The sequence below is a fragment of the Frankliniella occidentalis genome, unplaced genomic scaffold, assembly GCF_000697945.3.
Source record: "Frankliniella occidentalis isolate FOCC.00 unplaced genomic scaffold, Focc_3.1 Scaffold6, whole genome shotgun sequence".
Classification (NCBI taxonomy): domain Eukaryota; kingdom Metazoa; phylum Arthropoda; class Insecta; order Thysanoptera; family Thripidae; genus Frankliniella; species Frankliniella occidentalis.
In genome coordinates this window covers 340,310-362,669 of record NW_026267136.1, presented here as the reverse complement: position 1 = coordinate 362,669, position 22,360 = coordinate 340,310, and the positions used below count along the sequence as shown (strand labels likewise).

Below are 22,360 nucleotides of genomic sequence, written 5' to 3'. Positions count from 1 at the left end.
GGGGGGGTCGCGTGCGGTAGCGATGAACATTCTATGGGGTCGCGTAAAAAAAAATTAGGTCCATTTCATTTTGGGGACGCGGGCAAGAAAAGGTTGGGACCGCTGGTCTAGTGCATATCTGACCCATCTCGATGTTAGCATATGTCGTATGTTAGGGTAGTTTTCAGGTGAGGTGGTCAGAAACCATCCGTTAACAAATCCATTTTCTTTATTTTATTTCTGATATTTTATTTCTATTGGTGAATTCACATGTTTTTCTGTATTTACATTTTGAGGGCTAGGTAATAGGAATAAAAATCAGGTCAATTGGTATGTTGTGATAAGATCACGATATAAAGTTTATTAATGAAGCGGATGTACACGTGTGATTTCATATAGAGCGACTGCACCACACGTGTCCGACTCAGACTTGTATGGAATCATTAAATACTCATAAATACATTTATTAACAGGAAACGGAAATTATAAAATACACAGACGCCATTTTTGTTATGTCGGTCCTTACATATATCATCTTCTTCCTCTTCATCTTGTTGGAAAGTAGTCGCTCTTACAAAATAAATAAAAAAAAATTTGTATCTCTCTCTCTTTTGTTGGTGTGCTCGATAAGATGTCCATTCACAGTCCACAAAAAATAAATTGCTGGTATGTTCTTAGAAGCCATCCTCGGGGTGTAAGTCGAACCTCGGGGGGAAGGCACCACCATCGAGTGCGTGCCTTGGTGGTCGGTGGGGCTGCAACAAAAGCAAAACATAAATAAATTCAGTGACCAAATAAACTCCTACGCAGCAGTCAGACCCCCCCTCCCCACTGTCTTACCACCGTTTGGTTCAATCATGATTTATCACATTTAATCAAATACGAACTTTGACAGCCTGAGACTACTCAAACACCACAGCAGTGCCAACGAAGCCACGGGCAGGACTACATTCCGTCGCCTGTTTTGTGGACTAAATGTTCTTTGGGAAAAGTAAAGCTCTAAACCTCTTCTAACACTCTCCCTTCAAGATTGATGTGCGACCTTAATTCCGAAGTACACTTGAATGAAGAACACGCACAAACCTCGGTTCACATCTCATCAAACCACGAAATGGCAGAGGCATGAAAATGACACCATGGGTTAAGGAGGAGGATTACATGGAACTGGGCACCATCGCGAGACAATGCTTTTGACTTGTTCCATGCCTCGAATGCAGATGCGTGTTTTCGTACACGTTTCAAATTCAACAAGTTTTGGTTGTAGCTCTGATATGGTGTGGAGGGGAGGCACAAAACACACCAAGACACTCCATGGGAGAAAAGAGAGACAAGGGGACTGAGGTAGGCAAAGATAGACGGATGGAAAGTTGAGCCTTGTTATGACGCTACGAACATCGCCACATGTCAACTGGATTCCAGCCAAGATCATCGAGCCACCCGATGAGCAATGCAAAGGCTGTTGCGATATTTGAGCATCGGTGCGGTCTAAGGGTGGGGGTGGGGAATGGCATGACAATGCGCAAACGAAACACTGGGTGGGGGGTCACACAGAGAACAATCCCAGCGACTTACGATTGTTGTTGCAAGTTCTTATTCCACTTTGCGTGCTCCTTGTTTCTGTGGAACACAAACATTGCGAAAGGACGGGTGAGAATAACTTTCGTCACTCGTCTAGATTTCTACCTCCACTTTTCTATATTTCTAGGATAACGACACTACACTATTTCACGAAGTTATTTTTTCGCTTGTCTGTTGCAGGAGCTTCCCCTGATGACCCTCTCAACTGAGGCAGCGTGCCTCTGACACGCCCGTCATCACGAACCCACGTCAAAAGAAAAAAGACTTACCGCTGGGCTCATTGCTCGTGCGGCTGAGCCAGATCGGCCCTTTGCGCGGAACTTGGCAATGGCCTGCTCGGCGAGGTCTGCGCGCTCCTCCGCCTCCTCCAGCTCCTGCTGTGCCTTGCGGAACTTGGCCAGGTTGAGGGCGGCAATTTCTTCCTGCAAGCCGGGTCAAACCGGTTCGGATTAGCATTTCATTCAAAGTGGACAGGTTGAACCGTGATCGCGACGAATACTCACCGCCTCCTCGATCTGCCTCTTGTAGGTCTTGATCTTCTGCTGGAGCTTGTCGACAAGGTCCTGCATCCTCTCGTGGTTCTTGCGGTCCTCCTCGGCCTGGAAGCTGAGCTCCTTGATGCGGCGCTCTGACTTGCGCAGGTTCTTCTGGGCGTCGGCGTGCCTCCTCTGTTCGCCGTCCAGTTCGTTCTCCAGCTCCCGGACGCGCTGTTCCAGCTTCTGAATAGCCTTCTTGCCACCCTTGAGGGCGTTGTTTTCGGCCTCGTCCAATCGGACCTGATCACGAGGAAAAGAGGAAGGAAACGGTGAGTAAATGAACAAATTGATTTGAAAGTAGACAGAAAGTATAAAGTCGATGCCTGCGCTTACCTGGAGCTCCTTGATCTGGGTCTCCAGAGCCTTGCGGAGTTTCTCCTGTGTCTGGGCGTGGTCCTGTTCCGCTCGGAGCTCATCAGCCAACCTAGCGGCGTCAACCATGGCCTTCTTGGCCTTCTCTTCGGAGTTCTTAGCCTCGTTGAGGAGCTCGTCGAGGTCGGACTGTTTGGCAGAGAACAGGAAACGTCGGTGAGGTCGGTGAAAAAGGCCGCCCCGAGCGTAGGGCGGGCGGTCCGCCGTGCGTGGGGAGATGGTGGGCTTGGGCCGGGTCGGGATGGGGTCGGCCGTGCGCCGGAACACGGCCGCCACCCACTCGGTTCGCTTCGTGTTAACGGGGATCATCTTGCGCACGCGCTGCACGGGCGGGGCTCGCGGCTTGGAAGCCTCCGCCAGGATGTCGTCGACGTGTCGCAGCCCGAGGCGCGCGCGGAAGGGCGTGTACTTGGGGTCGGGTTTGGAGTACTCGGACACGATCCGATGGGCGCGCACCATGACCTTGTCCTTGCGCGCCGCGATGCGCTTCCCGTACACCGAGGACCGCTCCATCGGCCAGGGCGGATCCACATCGTCGGCCGCGGCCACCTCGGCGAGGACGTTCTTGGAGCGGCGCAGGTCATGGCGCGCGTGGGCGAGGAAACGACTCACGACGGGCAGGGGCTCCCAGGGGCGCACGGGCGCGCCCACCTGGTGCACCACGTCGGCGAGGCGGGGAGCCATGGCACGTGGCGGGGATAGCACGCGGAAGGGACTGGACTGGGGCGCCCGGGGCCCGCAGAGTATGTATGCAGAGGGCTCCGCCCGGGCCCCTCACCCTCAGCCCCTCCCCCTTGGCGACGAGTCAAAGAATATGCAACCAGGGGGTCTCCTCTGCAAGCAAGGAGTGGCGCGGCGGCGCGCGGAGGGCTAAATTCGGCCCTGGCGTTTGGGTTGGAGGGGCGCCTCTCACGGCAGGGGAGGGGCGGGGGAAGAGGGATTACGATACGATAGCGATGGCGCGAGAAGATGCACACCAGATTGCCAACGACTACAAACTCCACCCCCATCCCGCCCTCCTCTTTTGATCTCTGTGAAATCGGTGACGTCATCGATTGCTGTGTACATCTTCACACCGAGTTGCGGGTTGCGGACCCCCTCCCCCCCCCCCTTCCCATCTCTCTCGGTTTCGTCTGTTTCAACGCGGAACACTAAGGACACTCACGTGCAGGGTCTGCAGCTCGGACTCGAGCTTCCTCTTGGCGGCGGAGATGGAGGTGTTCTGGGCGGAGAGCTCGTTGAGCTGTTCGTGGGCGTCGCCGAGTTCCTGTTCGGCTTGTCTCCTGCCGCGGTCGGCCTGCTCCAGAAGGGTGCGGGACTCCTCGAGCTCGTTCTGCAGGGCGTTCGCGCGGCGCTCTGAGATGCCGAGCTGTTCGCGGGCATCGTCGCGGGCGCGCTGTTCCTCCTCCAGGGCGGTCTGGACGTCCTTGAGCTGTTGCTGGTACCTCTTGATGTTCTTCTGTGCCTCGGCGTTAGCCTGCGGAGAGAAAAGAGGTTGTTATGAGGATATTCGACTACACGAAGTAGGGCACAGTTACCAAATCTTTAAGTTATATTTACCTTGTTTGCGTGGTCCAGTGCGATCTCCAGCTCGTTAATGTCAGCCTCCAGCTTCTTCTTCATGCGAAGAGCCTCAGCCTTACCCTTGGCCTCGGCTTCCAGTGATGCCTGCATTGAGTCCAGTGCGCGCTGGTGGTTCTTCCTGGAAAACGAAAAAGATACAACAGTTAGCCAGTGTCGGTCTGCAAGCTCACACAAGCGTGTGGAGTGTCTTGCCTATTCACCAAACGGCCCAGCTGGCAGACTAACCTTGTGTTTTCGAACTCTTCTTCCTTCTCCTGAATGCGGCGGTCGATCTCCTGGCGGACCTGGGACAGCTCAAGCTGGCTGCGCAGGACCTTGTTCTCCTCCTGTTCAAGGGCGGCCTCAGCCTCCTCGAGAGCGGCCTGGAGCTCGTCCTTCTCGACCTCGAGGCGCTTGCGTGCCTTCTCGATCTCGTGGATGTTGCGGCCACCCTCGCCGATCTGGTCGAGCAGGTCCTTGACCTCATCGGCCAGGTTCTTGTTCTCGCGGCGCACGGCCTCGAGCTGCTCCTGTCCCTCCTCGTAAGCTCCCTTCAGCCTGAACAGCTCTGTCGAGTAGTTGCGGCACTCCTTCTGTGATGCGTCGAGCTCGGCGGCGAGGTCGTCAACCTTGAGCTTCCATTCGCCAATGATTTTGTCGATGGCCTTGGCCTTCTTCTCGGCAGCGTTGGCGATAGCGGTGGCACGGTCGACCTCGAGCTGCAGGTCCTCGACCTCGGTGGCGAGCCTCTGCTTGGTCTTTTCCAGGGCAACAACCTTCTGGTTGAGGGACTCGATGGTCTCCTCGGCCTCGGCGAGGCGGGCCTGGAGCTTGCGCTTGGCCTCCTCGAGCTCCTCGGCGCGGGCAACTCCCTCGGACTCGTACTTCGAGCGCCAGAGCTGGGCCTCGGCGTTGGCCTTGCTGAGCTGGCGCTGCAGGTCAGCCTTGCCTTCGGCCTCCTCCTCGACCTGCTCGCGCAGGTTGTCGAGGTCGTGCTCCAGGTTGCGGAACTTGCCGAGCAGGGTGGCGCGCTCGCGGCCCTCCTCGTCGGCCAACCTCTTGGTGTCCTCGAGCTGAGTTGTGAGCGAGATCTTGAGCTTGCTCAGCTGCGATACCTGGCTCTCGGCCTCCTCGAGCTGGCGGAGCAGGTCGGAGTTCTCGATGGACAGCTTCTTCTTGGCGGCGTCGAAGTCGTTGAGGGTGCGGTTGGTCTCGTCGAGCTTGCCCTGGACCTCGTTGAGGGAGTGCTGGAGCTGCTTGGCGACCTTCTCGGTGGCGGCCTGTAATTACGACAAAGTTTAAACAATTGTTCATGCACAATGATCTTTACATAATTGCAATTGGAAGCAAGCAGTGCAAGAGAGAAAAGGCAATGAAGAGCGTTAGCTGTTCTAGTTTTAGTTAGTGTATGTTTGGAAAGTTTTGGGTTGATTTGGACATATTTTCAGCATTTTGAAAGCATCTTGCAAGCATATAGCGCTGGAGCTGTAGCGGTAGATCGCTACCTTCTCGTTGGTGAGGTGGTCGACGGATCCGCGGAGGTCGTTGAGCTCAGCAACCATGGAGGACTTGTCCTTCTCAACCCTGGGGACAACAAGATGCGAGGAGGCAAGGGGGTGAGTCAACGTGCGTGATACAAGGACAGTCATGCATGTTGGGTGGTCGGTGCGGTCACGTGCTGGTAGATCTAATTGGATTGAAGGTGGAGGGAGACATTCGGTTTGTAAACAACGAGTTGGATTCCAGTCCCGGGAGAGTCATGCCAAAGGGGCCGTACACCGCGTACCTTCTCGCGAGTCATAATGTCGAGAGCGCCCTTGGTGTTGTTCATCTCACTGATTGTTGCGTTCCTCTCACGCTCAGCGCTGTACAAAAAGTAATTTGAGAACCAGCCCCATTTACTGTGTTCCTGCCCTACCGATAATTCGAAGAAAGGATCCCGTCGAAGCAAATATTCCAAAACCACCGTTTCTAACATTTGCAAAAAAATATCCTCGCGCTAAGACTGAAATACTTACTTAGCCTTGAGCTTGTTGAGCTGGTCGATCTGCTCGCCCATCTCAGCCACGGCGTCGTTGTGCTTCTTGCGCAGGTTGGCGAGGGTGCCCTCGTGCTGGATGTTGGCCTCCTCCAGATCGCGGCGGAGCTTGGCAAGCTCGGCCTCGCGCTTCTTGTTGAGCTCGATCTGGGCGGAGGTGGCACCACCGGCCTCCTCCAGACGCTCGCCCAGCTCTTCGAGCTCGCGGGCGAGGTCGGCGCGTTGCTTTTCGGCCTTGGTGCGCGCTTGGCGCTCGGCCTCGACCTCCTCCTCGAGCTCTTCGATGCGGGACTGCAGCTCCTTGATCTGCTTCTGGAGCTTGCCGACAACGGACTGTTCGTCCTCCAGCTTGGCGGTCAAGGAGGAGATCTCCTTGTCCTTGCGCTGGACGGTCTGCTCCAGCTCCTTCTTGTTGCGCTCCAGGTCGGTAACGGCCTCCTGGGTCAGCTTGAGGTCACCCTCAACCTTCCTCTTGGCCTTCTCGACGTCACCGCGCAGTTTCTTCTCGCGCTCAAGGGAGTCCTCGAGCTCGTCCAGGGTCTGTTCGAGCTTGACCTTAACCTTGTTGAGGTGGTTGACCTTGTCCTCAGCGGCCTGCAGCTCCTCACCGGTCTTCTGGTTGGTCTCACCCTGGAGCTTCTTCTCCTTGTTGAGCTTGTTGATGAGCTCATCCTGGTGGGCGATCTCGTCGTTGAGGTTGCGGATCTGGTGGTCCTTGGTGGCCTTGTCCTGCTCGGACTTCTGGAGGTTGAGCTCCAAGTCCTCAACGTCCTTCTTTAAACCAGAAACCTCCTGCTCCAGCTTCTTCTTAGCCTGGAACAGCTGGTTGCGGGCATCCTCCTCCTGCTGCAGACGCTCCTGGACGTCCTGTTGCGGCGAGCAAAGAAAGCATTCAGTCAGAGGCCGTAACTAACCCCTTCAGCAGAAAGAACCAGGCCAAGTCTGCTGTGTGTGTACAAACACGCACTACTCTACCAGGAATAGCTTATTTAAACAACTTGTCCGAGTGAATCACTCTCTGACGCGAAGGGCCGGGGGCGAGGCGTGGCAGGTGCGTGAATGCGCCAACGCCTGGCCAGGTGGGCGCCTTGGCACGCTGGTCGAGAGTAGGACATGATGATCCCCCCCAACCCCACCCCTTTAAAGTGAGTGGAACATATCATGCACCATGTGTCTGGCGAGGACCTTCCGCACGTACCCCATTTATCAATAAAAAAAAATATTCCGCTTGGCCCAGGTTCAAACATGCGCCCGCTCACGTCACAGGAAAATGCCACAAGTGAAATACACCTAGATCCCTCGAGTTAATCCCATACTTAAGGACACGCATCACTATAAATAAAGAGGCGTAAATGTGAAGGCAGAGCGGAATTCGGCACAACTTTTTTAAATGGTGCGTATTTCGTTTATGTGACGGAAATGTTCTACTCTGCACTCCCCTTCCCGTTTCATGTTAATGGGGCGCGGCTGATACTGTGCGGCGCACCGACGCGTAGCTGCCCAGAGGCGGACGCACTTTGGGGCACAGCTTCCGGCCTCGAAGCCTACTTCTACACTTTCACAAAACTTGGTTCAGTAGAGCTTTTAAAAACGTGGGCCCAATCATTTTATACAGAATTTACGTTTCAGAATTTTTAAAATATGGAGGGGACTAAAAGAAATTTTAACCAAAAAAAAATGCAATAAACGGAACACTTCCATTCTATTTTTCTTCTACTAATCTATACACATTCCCCGTTGAGGCTCCAGGACAGTACTTACCGCCAGCTGGGATTCGAGGTCGGTCTTCTGGGCCTGCAGCTTGGCAGACTTCTCCTGGTACTCGGAGAGAGATCCCTTCTCGCCCTCGAGGTTCTTGAGCAGGGCGTTCTTCTCGGCGAGGAGCTTGGCGTTGAGGCCCTCGAGCTCCTTCCTCAGCTTCTCCTCCTTCTCGAAGTTCTCCTGTGCCTTGGCTGCCTTGTCTTGCAGAGCCTGTAAAAGTTGATCGGTGAGTTGCATGCGCTCCAGGGCGTTGGCCGAGTGCTGTTGGATGTTCTCCAGGAGGGGCTCGACGGCGACGGCAGCCATGGTGGTGCAGAACGGGGAGAGCCTAACTGCGCGCGGGGCTGGTCGGCCTGCCCAGTCGGATCGCGTTGGGTCGGCGTCAAGTTTCTGACTGGCTGACCAGAGCCGGTGCTATGGAGGGAGGCCTGCGATGCCCCCCCCCCCCCCCTCCCAAACCCCCAACTCAGACTCGCATTTCGCGGTGAATCCACCAAAAATACACGAGCTAGTCAGCGGACGGAGCCGGGAGGGGCGGAATAGATGATGGAGGGGGAGCAGACGCCCATCTCGACGCTAGTTGTCACCGACATGTGTCCGCTGCACGCGTTCGTCAGAAATAGTTCGCAAGCCGACTGCCCCCTCCTCATCGGACCCGGAGATGAGGTAGATACAGCTGGGCGATGACGCTCGGCCGGGGGCAGGGGCAGATCTAAATTTGGCCCGGTATCCGCGTTATGGGAGGTGAAATCAAGCCGGGCAGATATGCGCGACGGTCGGGTGGCGCGAATGAAATAACGATGGGGAAAACAGATACCCCGAGGCTGTGGTTAAGTTGCGGGCGAAGGAGAAGTCACATAGTAAAGTGGACCAACTTACGGCAATCTCGTCCTCGATACGGGTGACGTTGAGGAGAGGCTTGACCTTCTGCCACAGTTTGTACCAGGGCCAGGTGCGGAGCTGCAGGTACTTGCGCAAGTTGCGCTGTACGACCTGGAGGGCAATCCTGAGAAGAAAGGGAAGATTTAGTTGTCATCCTAACTGGCCTTTTCATACAAAGTTTTGGGAATTAAGGGAGTTATTTACCTCTGGTCCTGCAGCTTCTTGAAGCCCTTCCTGGACAGATAACCTCGGATGTAAGCCTGGAGCCAGGAGATGATCTTGCCAAGACGGTCGTCACGCAACTCCTCCATCTGACCCAGGACACCGGCACGGAAGAACACCTACACCCCAAAGACCCATAAAAGCTGAGTTAGTCTGTGCTAGCAGCAAGACCTTTCTGTAATTTAAAACTGACGTCGAAGCTGGTGAGTTCGACACAACAACGTACGAGAAAGAAGCGGAAAAAATCACACGCTCATAGTGGCACTCAAAATAAAAACAGCAGATCTAGCTGGTTAAAAAGAATCATAGCCAGACCTAAAAGGTAGTGAACACAAGTAGAAATTTAGCATGCGGTTTGTGTGAGCAGCACTGCTCGATTATTGTACTACGTTCTACCAGACGTTTAGTGAGCAAGAATACTATTTATTATAACCGTTTGTTACAATCTAGTGCAAATACTAATGATAGCAAGGTTTGTGAGACTAAGGTATTGATCACCATTCGGGCAACGTGTGAGTCTACTTGTCTACACAGTACACTTTATCTACAGTGTACACAACAAATATTTACTGCAACAGAAACAAGTACCACAAAATAATCAACGCTTTACGTCCAAGAGTTAAAACTAAACCCAAAGAGATACTCCAACTGCAAATACTTTAAGAGATTTTACAGTAACAAGCTATTACAATACGTTGCGCTTTCTACATCGCGCCAAACAGCCGAAGGCGCGTTGTGTACCTTCGTAGAACCCAAGCGGTACTGCTCGGTATCGATACCGGTCGATTCCATGATAATTTTGGACGCCTCCTTGGCGTTCATGGTGGGTTTAAGGAGAATATTGCACAGGATTTTGTATCTGGGAATAATGAGCAACGTGAACGTTATTTTCGGCAGAAACATAGAGGGAACACGAAAACACACTCATCACATGTGCACCGCTGTCTGCGAGGGAGCATAGAGTGAAACACAGAAAACACAACATTGAAACAAACGAGGGCAGCGTGCTGCCGCACATTCTCATCGCTAGGCACGCCGCTGCGGGGTGTCGAACCTCCGCCATGCACGGCGCCCCAAGCGGCAGCGTTAGCGCAGTCACATGAGGGCAGGACAGTTACATGCCTTGGTGTGACCCAAACGGTAGGACTCCTCGTCCAGATTGGTTGCCTTCAAGATAATCTCGGCGCACTTCTTCTCCTCATCAACCTTGGCGATAGCCTGAGGTGCGATGATCTTGTACCTAGGAACGTGCAAGTGGGATGCAAAAGATGAAACACAGTTCGTGCAGGGAGCTAGACGAGCCATTCCCAATGGACGTCTGAGGTGGGTCGAGCAAAGAGATACAAGCCATTCCAAATGGATGTGATCCTCTTTAAGGGGTGAGGGAAGGGGCGCAGGCGTCGAAACGGAGACACAACCCTCCTAATGTTTAACGTCTTTTAGGAGGGATCACGGTGGATGTGGAAGAGAGAAACCATTCCCAATGGTTTTTACCTCGAGGAAAAAAAGGGCATGCCACTCTCGTCCCTAGAACTTCTGAAAATAGGGGGCGGTTCATTTCCTATGGGCGCCCCCTCATGCACCTAAATAGTGCGAAACATGCCTTGGTGTGACCGATGCGGTAGCTGTCGGGGTCTAAGCCGACCTCGAGCAGACACTTTGCAGCGGCATCCTTGGGTTCAGGCTCCTTCTGCATGGTGGCGGGGGCTAGGATCATGTAACTACACGTGCAAAAAGGGGTTGGGTCAGACAATATTAAATACCACAGGCTGGAAAATATTCTAACTACGAGAAAGGGCGGTAATCAAATATCTACGGGGTCGTGCCAGCCGGAGCCATAACTCAGTCCAGCGTTGAGGTCGTGTGTGGGGTCAAGGCAGGGTCAACAAATAGTACAGGGACTCAGGCTGCAATGCTATCAAACTGTCATCTTACAAGGGGCTAACTACAGGGGAAGTATTGAGACACCCAACTCTTTCCGACTGACAATCAAAACCCAAGACCGGTTCATTTGTCTAATCCTAGTGGGATGCAACGATGAATGCAACCCTACATGCCTTTGTGTGGCCAATTCGGTACATATCCGGGTCCAGCTCGCAACCATCGAAACATTTTTTGGCCGCAATTTTGGGGTCAGCCTCTGCCGCCATGGCTGCTGGTGCTAAAATCATGTATCTTGGGAGGGGCACAATTGGAAATCAATCAGCATTGTTGTCAGGGTAAAGGTGGACTTAGTTATATCTTATTCAATCTAAACCGGACCTGTCCACTTCTCAGATAGTTAATGTAATCACAAAAAGATTTAAAGCAACATTTAAAATTAAGTACATACCGGAGCTTGAAGTCAGGGTAGTTCATCCTGTTGGGGAAGCCCTTACGGCAAATACGGATTCCTTCAAGTACACCGTTACAGGTCAGCTGGTGCATGACAAGGTGGGAATCGATAACACCTAAGAAGCGAATGACGAAGGTGAAAATACGTAAGAGCAAGTAAGTTTATTTTGAACGTATGTGAGCAATACTAACCAGGCTGCTTCAACTCGTTGGGGATGATACAACGGACGAAGTGAGGCTGAGTGCTCCTTAAAGTTGTCATCAGCTGGTTAAGCTGTTCCTGTAGTCACGCACAACAAAAGCTTCGTAAGTAACAGAAAGCAGGATGCATTTTACATTAGTAATGATACCATAACTTGTTATTTTTTTCTTTCGAATTGGGAAGAACGTGAACTTCCAGGCAACTGTCGGAAAGTGCTTGAAAAGTTTTGGCATGCATTACGGAATATCACGTCCATAGTCAAAACACTTCGTGCTCATTTTGTTAGATCAAATCAGGACTTACGTCTATATTAGAAACACATTATTGCCTCCTTATACAAAATGGAAGGCTTTACAACAGACTGGAAGAAAGAGAAAAAGCCAAAGAGGGAAAAATGCATTGGGGGACGTTGGTGGTCTTCAATTGATCACGTCCTCGTACTGTATTGTGTCCCTTACAGCCAATAAACGATACAAAAAAATCAATGCGAAACACCATTCATACACCAGGGAATCTGTCAGAGTGATCCATGGCCTATCTCTCCACGCACTATACAAAATGCAAACTAAATATTTCTGTCATTACGTCAAAACCATACGAGAAAAGGTCGTGCAGAACAAGTGGCGCTACACCCTGTATCATGTAGGTGCTTTCAAAATTGTAGGGCGAGGGAGGCCTCAAGATATGACAACCATAAGGAGCACTGTCCTATGTTAACACCAGGAGCAATGTCCTCGTGGCAACATTCAGCGCTACCCCCGCCCCGCGTGTGTTATGCAAATCAAACAAACTCTCGCGATGCTGTGGAATCTAGTGTGTGATGCACTTCGCACCTTGTAGGACGAAGACACGGTAGCGAAACCACCACCCTTCTTGCCTCGGCCACCTAGATCGAGAGACATAAGTAAAGCAGACACTTGAGTTTACTCCCAGCACCAACACTTACCTTCACGACGGCTGCACTTCTCACATGGACCGCGGTCCACCCTAAACGAGCCTGTCTCGTTTTCGGGGGAAAACGGAACATCGAGCAGCGAGCACGCCGCCCTTGCTTAGTTCTGGTGAGTTGGGTAGGGTGGGGAAGGAGAGAGCGAGAGAAGAGCGAGAGAAAGAGCGAGACGATACAACGAACACGGATTTTTTGGTGCTGAAGTCACGAGGCACCAGGCAGGGATATGGGTTTACCTTGTAGGTGGCGGAGACAGTCTGGAAACCGGAACCTTGTTGCCTCCTCTTGCCACCTGCTGCAAAGGATCCGGTCAGACACCACAAACGCTGTTGGGCTCCCCGCTACCTCACTCCCATGCCACAGTGAATCAGAAAATATGTTGCCAATTTCGAGTTTCTTTTTTTTTTTTTTAGAAAAAATAGGCCTATACATTTTTAAAGTGATTTTTGTACGTGGCTGCCAGTTTAACAAGTCAGACTTGGGAGCGAAATAAGCGGCTAGGTCATAATCGGAGCCCACCTCATGCAGAAAATAAACCAAACGGGGCAAGTCAGAGGGTAGTTCCCGCGAACTGCAGCATGCAGACTTAAAGAGGGTACTTTGGAGCATAGATAAATTACGCCATCGAAGGACCCCAAGAGTAAACCGAAAAATGCAGAGCATGCAAATAATTTAGTGCTGGTGCGTAAAGAAGACGTTATAGAATACGGTAGCGGCCAGGCGCCTGATACATAGGCCACACATTCCGTCTGAGCGTCGTGGGTCTGCCTACCCTCTGAATCACAGGGGCTCGGCAGACTAAGCTCGCATTCGCGAAACTGTTTGTTTTACTTATTAGACGGCCAAGCGGTTTTGCTCAGAAACTGCGATAAGTGGCAATCACAAAGTTAGATTCCAATAAAGTGGAGACAATTTTTTCTTTCTCATTCGTAAATGGTGTTAGTTACAGAACATGACAGAGATTAGAGAGAGAGAGAGAGAGAGAGAGAGAGAGAGAGAGATCAGACAGGCCAAGATGGGGGACGTATGAGGAGAGTAAGGTACAGTATAGAACTCACCACTACGCCTTATAAGATCGTCTTGGAAACAAACAATCACAAGCTTCAATGACGTTCAAAGATTTTCAAACATTTCAAGTCGCATATCAGTAAAGTTTTAACGTCATTCAGGACTGGGATTGAAAGCTCGCACTTTCTCTAAGGCACCATTTAACAAGACAGTTCGATACCTCCCTGCGAGAAAGGCTTGGCCGAGCGACCGCTGAAGAAAAAGGCTTGGCCGACGGGAGGCTGCTCAGAAAGACTCAGCTAGGAAAAGTCCAGCAACTGAGTCTTCCTTAGCAGCCTCCCACCAGCCAAGCCTTTTTCTACAGCGGTCGCTCAGCCAACCCTTTTTGGCAGGGAGGTATCGAGTTGTAACTTTTAAAAGCAGAAGATGACTAAATAAAAGAATATGTACAGTAAAAATCGTTATTGTAAATGAATGACTGCAAAGCAAGTTTTTCCAGGCAGAGAGAAGTATCTTAATTAAATTACAAAGAACAGTCGTCTGGAAATAATGCTTAATTTACTTAAGAAACATTAGGTGACGAAGAGTTAAATTTTTCGTGCTTAAAATATAGTACTTGTACGAGTTTTTTTAAGTTTTACAACTCGAATATTTCTCTTTATACTATAGTAGTAACATCTAGTCTTTACGTACCCTTGCCGCCAGCATCACCACCACCGCCAGACTGGCCAGGGTGGTCAAGGAAGATCTCACAAAGCAGCTTGTTGGAACCCTTCTTGAACTGGTCAACAACGGTGTCGTTCAGGGGATCCTTGTTCTTTTCCAGCCAGCCAGTGATGTTGTAAGACACCTAAGAAGACAGACTCAATGTTATTTCCTATTAGCTGGAACGGTACGTAGGTGCAGAGGGTGGTGTTATACTTACACAGCCGGCATAGTGACCAATGGCGAAGTGGGCAGCCTGCTGACCGGGCTTTGGCGGCTTGGGCTTCTGGAAGTTGGGAGACTTGCCAAGATGGTTGTTCATCAGCTTCTCCTCAAAGGTCTTGTCCGTGGCCTTGGGGAACATAGACTCTTCCTCAAGGATGGAGAGGATACCCATGGGCTGCAAAGCGTTATAAGGAGTTAGGCGGGAAGAACAAGGGCACAAACTTGGAATTAAGTTCACTACGCTGTACCCCATCTTTTGACATTTACAATGTGGGGGCCTTGGCGCACATGCTGAGATGAGTGTAGTGTAGTGTTCAAATTGTAATGCACACATCACACAAAACTGAGTAACAAGCTCATGCAGGTCACACACAAAAAACGAAAATTGTAAAAGGTACCAGATAGAGACAAGAAGGAACAGGTTTACAATTCAAGCTTTTAAGATAGCCTGCCGAAGTTTCCCTCAAAAGTACATCATGTAACCCACGAAAGAGATTAAACTCAAAATATACGTAGATCTACTAAGCGGGTTTTTTTTTTCAGAACTACCTGTCGCAAACTACTTGTTACAGTGTAAAATGTAAAATAACAGACTTTGTTGTAAGCTTCAAAATAGAGCAACGTAATCTTTAGAACTATACAATGTCCAGCGACTAAGCAGCAAATGCGGCCACTGGCTCAACGGAAAGCCCGGAGAGTATTTTTAAGATACAAAGAGATAGGGGAACTGGATTATACAGGGTGCGCTAAACGTTTTACCGGTACCTTTTCGATCAGGTCAATGGTGCTCTGACGGTCCAGACCAAAATCTATGAAATCCCACACGAGGTTCTCTCGATCATACTCCTCTTGTTCGAGGATAAACGCGAAGTGATTGTAATACTGCTGAAGTTTCTCGTTCGTAAAATTTATACAAAGCTGTTCGAATCCGTTCCTCTTTTCATGGAGAGCCCCGAGAAGAAGAGGAAAAAGAGAGAAAGAAGAAGAAGATGGAGGTATTACAAGACAGAAAAAGTGAGATTTATGGAATTATGGAGAACATCGAGCTGGCCAGTGGAGCTAAGAGATGTAGGCACCAAACTCCGGCCAGAGGACATCCTCCATGTGGACACCACAGGTTGGACACATAACAAACATCAACTCTCAGGCGCAGTCTTGCCGCTGGACATATGGTTAGTAAAACACAGAACACCACGAAGGAACTGTCTCTTTGGCCTCAGAACATCTCCCTAGTAAGTGCTATGCACTGTGTGAATTCGGGTTAGTCAACCATCAATAAATCTTAAATTAAATATGTACATTTGACAACGGATCTAATCCTATACATGCAGGTGTTCTGAGACCAAGGACCCGGCAGTCTACCTTCTCAATGAGTTCAATGCACTGTTGCAGATCCATTCCAAAATCAATGAAGGTCCACTCAATTCCTTCACGTTTGTACTCTTCTTGCTCCAGCACAAACATGTGATGGTTGAAGAACTGTTGCAGCTTTTCGTTCGTGAAGTTGATGCAAAGCTGCTCGAATCCGTTGAACTGGAGTCACACGGGACAGTCGAGGTTAGAAGGATAAAGTGACTCGAGCGAACCATGTCCTCTGGGGAACGGTCGAGTAGAGGGGATGCAACAAGGACTTTTTAGGCCAGTGAGTTCACGCACGGCTTAACCATCCGAGTGCCCAGGACAGGGTACAAAAAACAAACATCCGATTGGGTTAAGGATCATTCGGAAAGGTTACATGCTGTATCTCCAAATTTGGCTGGTCTGCAGCCAATGCTGGAACGGATTGGAGAGCAAAGCATTTTCACGGATCAGGTCGATGAGATGAAGCAAACACCAAGTCGGATTCAGCTCCAGTCCTGTTTCAGGCAAGTTCACGCAGCATGCGGTGTGTTCTGAAATGTGTACGAGGTGCTGTCAGTGCATCCAAGTACCTTCTCGATCAGCTCAATGCAAGCCAACAAGTCCATTCCGAAATCAATGAACTGCCAGACAATGCCCTCCTTTTTGTACTCTTCCTGCTCCAGCACAAACATGTGGTGGTTGAAGAACTGCTGCAGCTTCTCGTTGGTGAAGTTGATGCAAAGCTGCTCGAATCCGTTGTACTAAGGGTTTACCAATAGAGAGAGAGAGGTGGTTATTTCAAACAATCTACAAGTATTTTTTTTAGCCGAACTACAACAAGAAGAACACTACTCGACATCAGCAACACTAGATCAACGAGGTGAGAATAGATAATAATATAAGTCGCATTACAAGAGTCAAATTACATTCCCAAAGAAGAAGATACAAAAAGAGATTTTCAAACTAATAGTTCCTCATTACAAAAGTCGATTTCTAGGAAGAAAAGTTGTCTACTTTAACAATTCCGGGTACCTTCCCAATAAGGTCAATGCACGGTTGCAGATCCATTCCAAAATCAATAAATTTCCAGTCTATCCCCTCCATTTTGTACTCTTCTTGTTCGAGAATAAACATATGATGATTGAAGAATTGTTGAATCCTCTCGTTAGCGAAATTTATGCAAAGTTGTTCATATCCATTGTACTGGCACAAAATTGCAAAGGGAATCAATCCATAGGGAAAGTAACAGAACACAAATTTCAAGTTAAGTCATACTGATCAGAGCAATTCCTCAATTTAACGAAAAAAATTGGCAATGATAAAATATTCATATTATAAGACTGGTTGTTGGAAGGTTTGGATAATACTTACGTCGAAAATTTCGAAACCAGCAATATCGAGCACACCAATGAAGTGCTGTCTCTTCTGCTGGGTGTCCAGGGTCTCGTTACACCTCTTCACAAGGTACTTGAAGAGACGATCGAACATACCCTTGGACATGGCACCTACAGAGTAGGAGACCTAAAGCAGAGGGCGGAGTGATTACAGCGATGAAACGTGAAAGACGCTTCACGTAATCTTTCTTTCAAATATTACGCACCTGGTTGACGTTTCTGCCCTGGGTGACGAACTCGTTACCGACCTTGATCCTAGGTTTGACAAGGTTCTTGTAGAGGTCGTCGCAGTCAATACCCAGCAGCTTGGCGACGCGGCCACCCTCCTAAAAGCATAAGAAAAGTCATCAGTATTGCTGTATTACGAAGGAATTAGTCACGGACAAGAGTTCACAGTATGCCAAACTCACCTCAGTGCCATCAGGCTCAGCCTGCTCCTCTCGGCCCCTCTGCTTGAACTTCATGCCACCCATGTGCATGACAGCGGCAGTGATCTTGTAGATGTCGGCCTTGTCCTCCTTGCTGAACCCAAGAACGTCGAAAGCTTCCTATTGGATAAAAATATAGAAGTAGCGTTAGTGTGTCATCTAGCTTAAAAGTAAAGAGAGAACGTCACACAGCCTCTGAACAATGCAAAGTTTGCAGTCTGCAGAGATAATTGAGACGATCCTTGAGTCAATAAAGGAAAACATGTGACATTCTAATGACTAACATTAAATATTGCCAGTGTATTGCATGCTGGAAAGGGGGCAAAGCTTTAAATTATTTACTTTAGTTAAACCGGGAAACACAAGTTTTCAGCTGGTTTTACCATTACAACAGGTTTTAGCGTATCTTTAAAAAGAATTTTACATTTACGGCACTAAATCTCTTTAGAGGTTTTTTATTTTAATTTTTACAAACTTTGAAAATTTAAATTTAAGAATTGCATTACACTTACATCTGTGAGTTGCAATTCCTCGCCGTCATCGACGTTTGGGATTGTGATCTTACCCTGGCTGACATTCACGTAATCGTAGATATTATCACTCAAAAAGCAATCAGCTGTGAAGGAGAAAAAGCAATACAAACAGCGTTAAAGAAGTTAAAGACCGCAGAGATGAAAAAGCTCGAACTCAAGCAAAATATATAAACAAAGCTGAAGTTATGAAAATGTATAAGCCTTGAACACAGTCAGTATAAAATGAACGATGGTGCTCATTACTTGCTAATGGAAGTCAGAGTATTCAAACACATTCGTTGCGACACCAACAGATTTGACATGTTTCGCAAAAATGGGGCTGATGCTGTACCAAAACGCAGTTTGGAATAATTCAGTAATTTAGAACGTGGTTCATTGTTCAAATAACTTACATAATCCGGACATTGCTAAGGTATCGTTATCACATTGACTTGGCATAGAAATGTCGACGAATGCGTCGGAATAGCCCAACTGCTAGTGCCACAAAAGCAACACAAAATTGTTTATTTATCGGAATTTTATATAGATTGCGTCATTGCGTCTAAAATAAAATGTTTTAAAGTTTTATATTTTATGTTATACAATTACTATACATTTTAAGAAGACTTGGCAAGGATAATGCTCCTCCTTTCTTAGTTGTCGCGATTTTGTTTGGTATACACATGCGTATCCCACGGTGCAACAAAAAGCGATACTTTGAGCAATAATGGTCAATGGACAGTGATCAATGAACGATGAACCACAAGAGCCGTGCCAGAGCTCAGGACAGGAATGATTTTGGGAGCAAATCTATCTGACACGGCCCTGATGCAAGCTTTAACACACGCAAGAGTGGTCGACTCCTGACGTGCCACTTACATCCGTGATCAGCATCTCTTCAGCGTCGTTGACTCCAGGGATGCGAGTCTTACCCTGACTTACATAAATATAGTCCCCCATTCTATTGCTCAACATAGTCTCCTCTGTGGATAAGATTGCCAAGAAAATGAGACATGTGAAAGAAATTAATTACACACAAGAATGAGGAAAGATTGGTTAACAAAAAGATTTCTGCATCACACGACAGAGGAAAATAAGAAACAGATAGTTTGTGAAGAGAGCTACACATAAAAGAGGATAGGTTTTGTGGTTGGTGTAGTTGTGTATGCAGCGGCCAGAAGTGGCAATGAGTCGACAGCTCGAACCAGCTTAACTCGGTGAACCGAGAAAAGAGTGATCAAGTTGGCGCGGCAAGCTAAAAAGAGAAGATCTTTTCTTATGGCAGAGAAGAGACGAGCTTTTCCCCCACTTACATCAGTGATGGTCATTTCCTCGCCGTCATCCACGCTGGGAATGGTGGTCTTGCCCTGAGATACGAAGTAGTAATCGGTGATGTTGTTGGAGAGCAGGCATGATTCTGTGCGTGATAAAGGAAAGTTTGAGTCGAGAGTCTTCGCCCGACTTAAGAGGAAAACAAGCATCCGTGAACATGTTCTACTCGCACGGCGCTAAGGTTGGAGGGAGGGGTAGGGGTGTAGTATGCCACGTGGTGTGGCTGAAGCAACTGTACTGGATGTCTATGTGATGGTTGTGCGTGTGAGTGAGGAGCGAGTGGGGCGGACGCTGGCCGGCCTCCGCACTAGAGTGACCGTCTCAAAGGTAAAGCACCCCTGGATAGGACGGCCGGCCTGGCTATTTCCTTCCCGAGCGCAACACACTATGTGAAGAAAAAAGATGAATCTCCAACTAGTCACACAGGTCTAGTGGTACATGGGCTAAACAGCTGCCCTCGAGGGCACTGTGGCTCTACAAAAACAACACCCAAATCACACGCCTGTATCGACTCTACAAAATAAACACTGGCTCCTCCGGTTGACCACCCAGCCACAAGGTCTGCTCCGGCTAAAGTGGGTCACCGGCTACCTCGTTGGCCAGCACTTACATCGGTCAACAGACACTCCTCGCCATCATCTACGTTGGGGATTGTGGTCTTTCCCTGAGCTACGAAGTAATAATCCATGATGTCGTTGGAGAGCAGGCATGATTCTGGGAGACGACACACAAGTTCAAATTACCGTTTAAGGGATAAATAATTAATAGGGTCGGTGCGGTATCATGCTTGACACGTCCTGGAAAGACACACACGGCCAACGACTGGATCCGGAACGGCAAGGGACAGACCTATCTATTTGGAAGCTAAGTTGGGTGAACAACAGGTATCATCAGGACAGATTTTAGATTCGTACAAGGCACATCGGTAAGATACATACCCTTAAGGCCCTTGACGGAGCCAGACATCATCTGGTAGAAAATGTGGTAGGAACGCTCGAGAGACTGCTGGGAGATGACACGCGCCTTCTCCAGCAGGTCTGTAAATACAAGATATGAGTGCAAACTACCGCTAAGAGACAAAATTGAACCAAAAAGAAAAGAATTTCTGAACTTACATGTCTCGATATCGGCACCAGCCAGTTTACCGGAGGGACCGAAGTGAATACGGATGAATTTACCCTATTGGGGGACAGAGGGTAAATAAAATTTGCGTTTGTTTCAAAGGAAAATAACCCATACAGTATAATCATTAGAAGAATACTTACGAAACGTGAAGAGTTGTCGTTACGCACTGTCTTGGCGTTACCGAAGGCTTCAAGAACGGGGTTAGTCTGGACGACCTGGTCCTCAAGAGTACCCTGTAAGAGAGAAAAAGGGGGTGAGACTTCTGTCTGACAAAGCTGCTCGTAAATCGTAAGCAAACATGGCGTACCTTCTTCTTTTCACCAGGAGCAGGCTCCTCCTTCTTTGTTGACGCACCAACGGTGGCGAAGTACGCAATTACTTTTTTCGTGTTCTCAGTCTTTCCGGCACCAGACTCGCCGCTGTAGGACAAATACAAGAAATGTTCTAAGTAAGAGGCACGAAGTATACAAGGGAAAGGGAGACGTATGAATACTTACGTAATAAGCATAGACTGGTTCTCGCGGTTGGTCAACATGTTAACGTATGCGCCGTCAGAGATGGCGAAGATGTGGGGTGGGACTTCATTACGACGCTTACCACGGTACAGTTTGGCGCAACGGTTGGTGTATACGGGGAAGCGCTTGTAGGGGTTGATGGCGACACAGAACAGGCCGGAGTAGGTCTGCAATTTTAAGAGGAACATATAATATTTCTGGCGCGAATGTTAAAGAGCAAGGTATAAGAAGATTCTCAGCTGAAGATTGTAGCAATGGCTGTAGGTACTTTTACAGTGAACCCGACAAGAAAAATATAAACCATGAAATGACAAAAAATACTAACTGAGTTTAAAATCAGAAATCAAAACAAAACCACTGATGAAATATTTGAGTATCGTGAAAAGAGCCAGTCTTGATTGGCCTCTCACAGCACACATTATATATAAATTGCAAACCGAAAGCACAAAATCTTGCAAGCAAACATTCTACTTGTTCACACGCCAAAAATTGCCTTGACTCTTATCACGTTGACAGGCATGATAAAGGGGTGATCACAACGCAGGTCCAATCAATGGGCTTAAAAATCAGTTGTCACAAAAAAAAACAACGATGTTGCAAAATCAAACAAAATCAAGCACCGGTAATATGCGGGGAAATCAAGGAGACGTATTGTGGAAGACAATTGTGGACATTTCGGTAACATGCAATACTTCGTTATCAAATTTACAATCTCATAGGAACAAACAAAATCCAGTAGAACACGGGGGCATCAGGAAGTGCAGCACGCAGCCCTAAGTCGAATCGGGCTGTACGGGAGTGAGACTTGGGCGGTAAGAACGCTGTTTCAGTCCCACTCGAACCGTTGGTAGCAGGCCACACATCTCACCACGCCACGCAACTTACGTAAATGAGCTTGTGGTAATAACGCTGCTTAAGGTTGTACAACACAGACGCATCGTTAAGGTATGTCAAGTTGGACATATCCTCGCATTTCTCGTACTTGGGCGGGTTCACCTGGCCCACCTGCTCCTTCTTGAATGCTTTCTCCTGTGGGCATGAGACACACGGTTAGACAGAGAGACACTTACGTAGATCAGTTTGATCGCGTATCGCTGCTTCAGGTTGTGTAGAACTGCCGCGTCGTTGAGGTGGGTCAGGTCGGCCATGTCCTCCACTCGTTCGAATTTAGGAGGGTTCACTGGGAACACCTTCTCCTTCTTGAGGGTTTTCTCCTGCTCGCAATTCGGCACGATGACTTTACAACGAGTCGCATTAAGAGGTTAGTGAGTCAAAACAACCCGGAGGATATTATCGGACTAATTGCACTAGAAATGTTGCCCCTTTACAATAGTAAAAATATCCAATAAAAATCTAATA

The 22,360-nt window shown here is 48.9% G+C and overlaps 1 protein-coding gene across 30 annotated transcripts; it reads right to left on the bottom strand.

Moving 5' to 3' along the window:
• Positions 1–306: 306 nt before the first annotated feature.
• On the bottom strand, positions 307–22,215 carry LOC113201709 (myosin heavy chain, muscle; the record flags this gene model as incomplete). Of its 30 annotated transcripts, XM_052271705.1 has the most annotated exon segments (30): positions 307–734; positions 1,552–1,596; positions 1,827–1,979; positions 2,061–2,333; positions 2,427–2,594; positions 3,631–3,942; positions 4,026–4,167; positions 4,275–5,308; positions 5,534–5,612; positions 6,047–6,933; positions 7,828–8,037; positions 8,707–8,833; positions 8,914–9,050; positions 10,054–10,171; positions 11,264–11,381; positions 11,458–11,545; positions 12,653–12,711; positions 14,118–14,274; positions 14,350–14,529; positions 16,286–16,456; positions 17,067–17,216; positions 17,296–17,415; positions 17,500–17,637; positions 19,972–20,075; positions 20,300–20,398; positions 20,477–20,540; positions 20,627–20,719; positions 20,794–20,905; positions 20,984–21,168; positions 21,887–22,030. In XM_052271705.1, coding segments are annotated over 29 exon segments (5,649 nt in total), but the record flags the coding sequence as incomplete, so codon positions are not given.
• Positions 22,216–22,360: the final 145 nt, after the last annotated feature.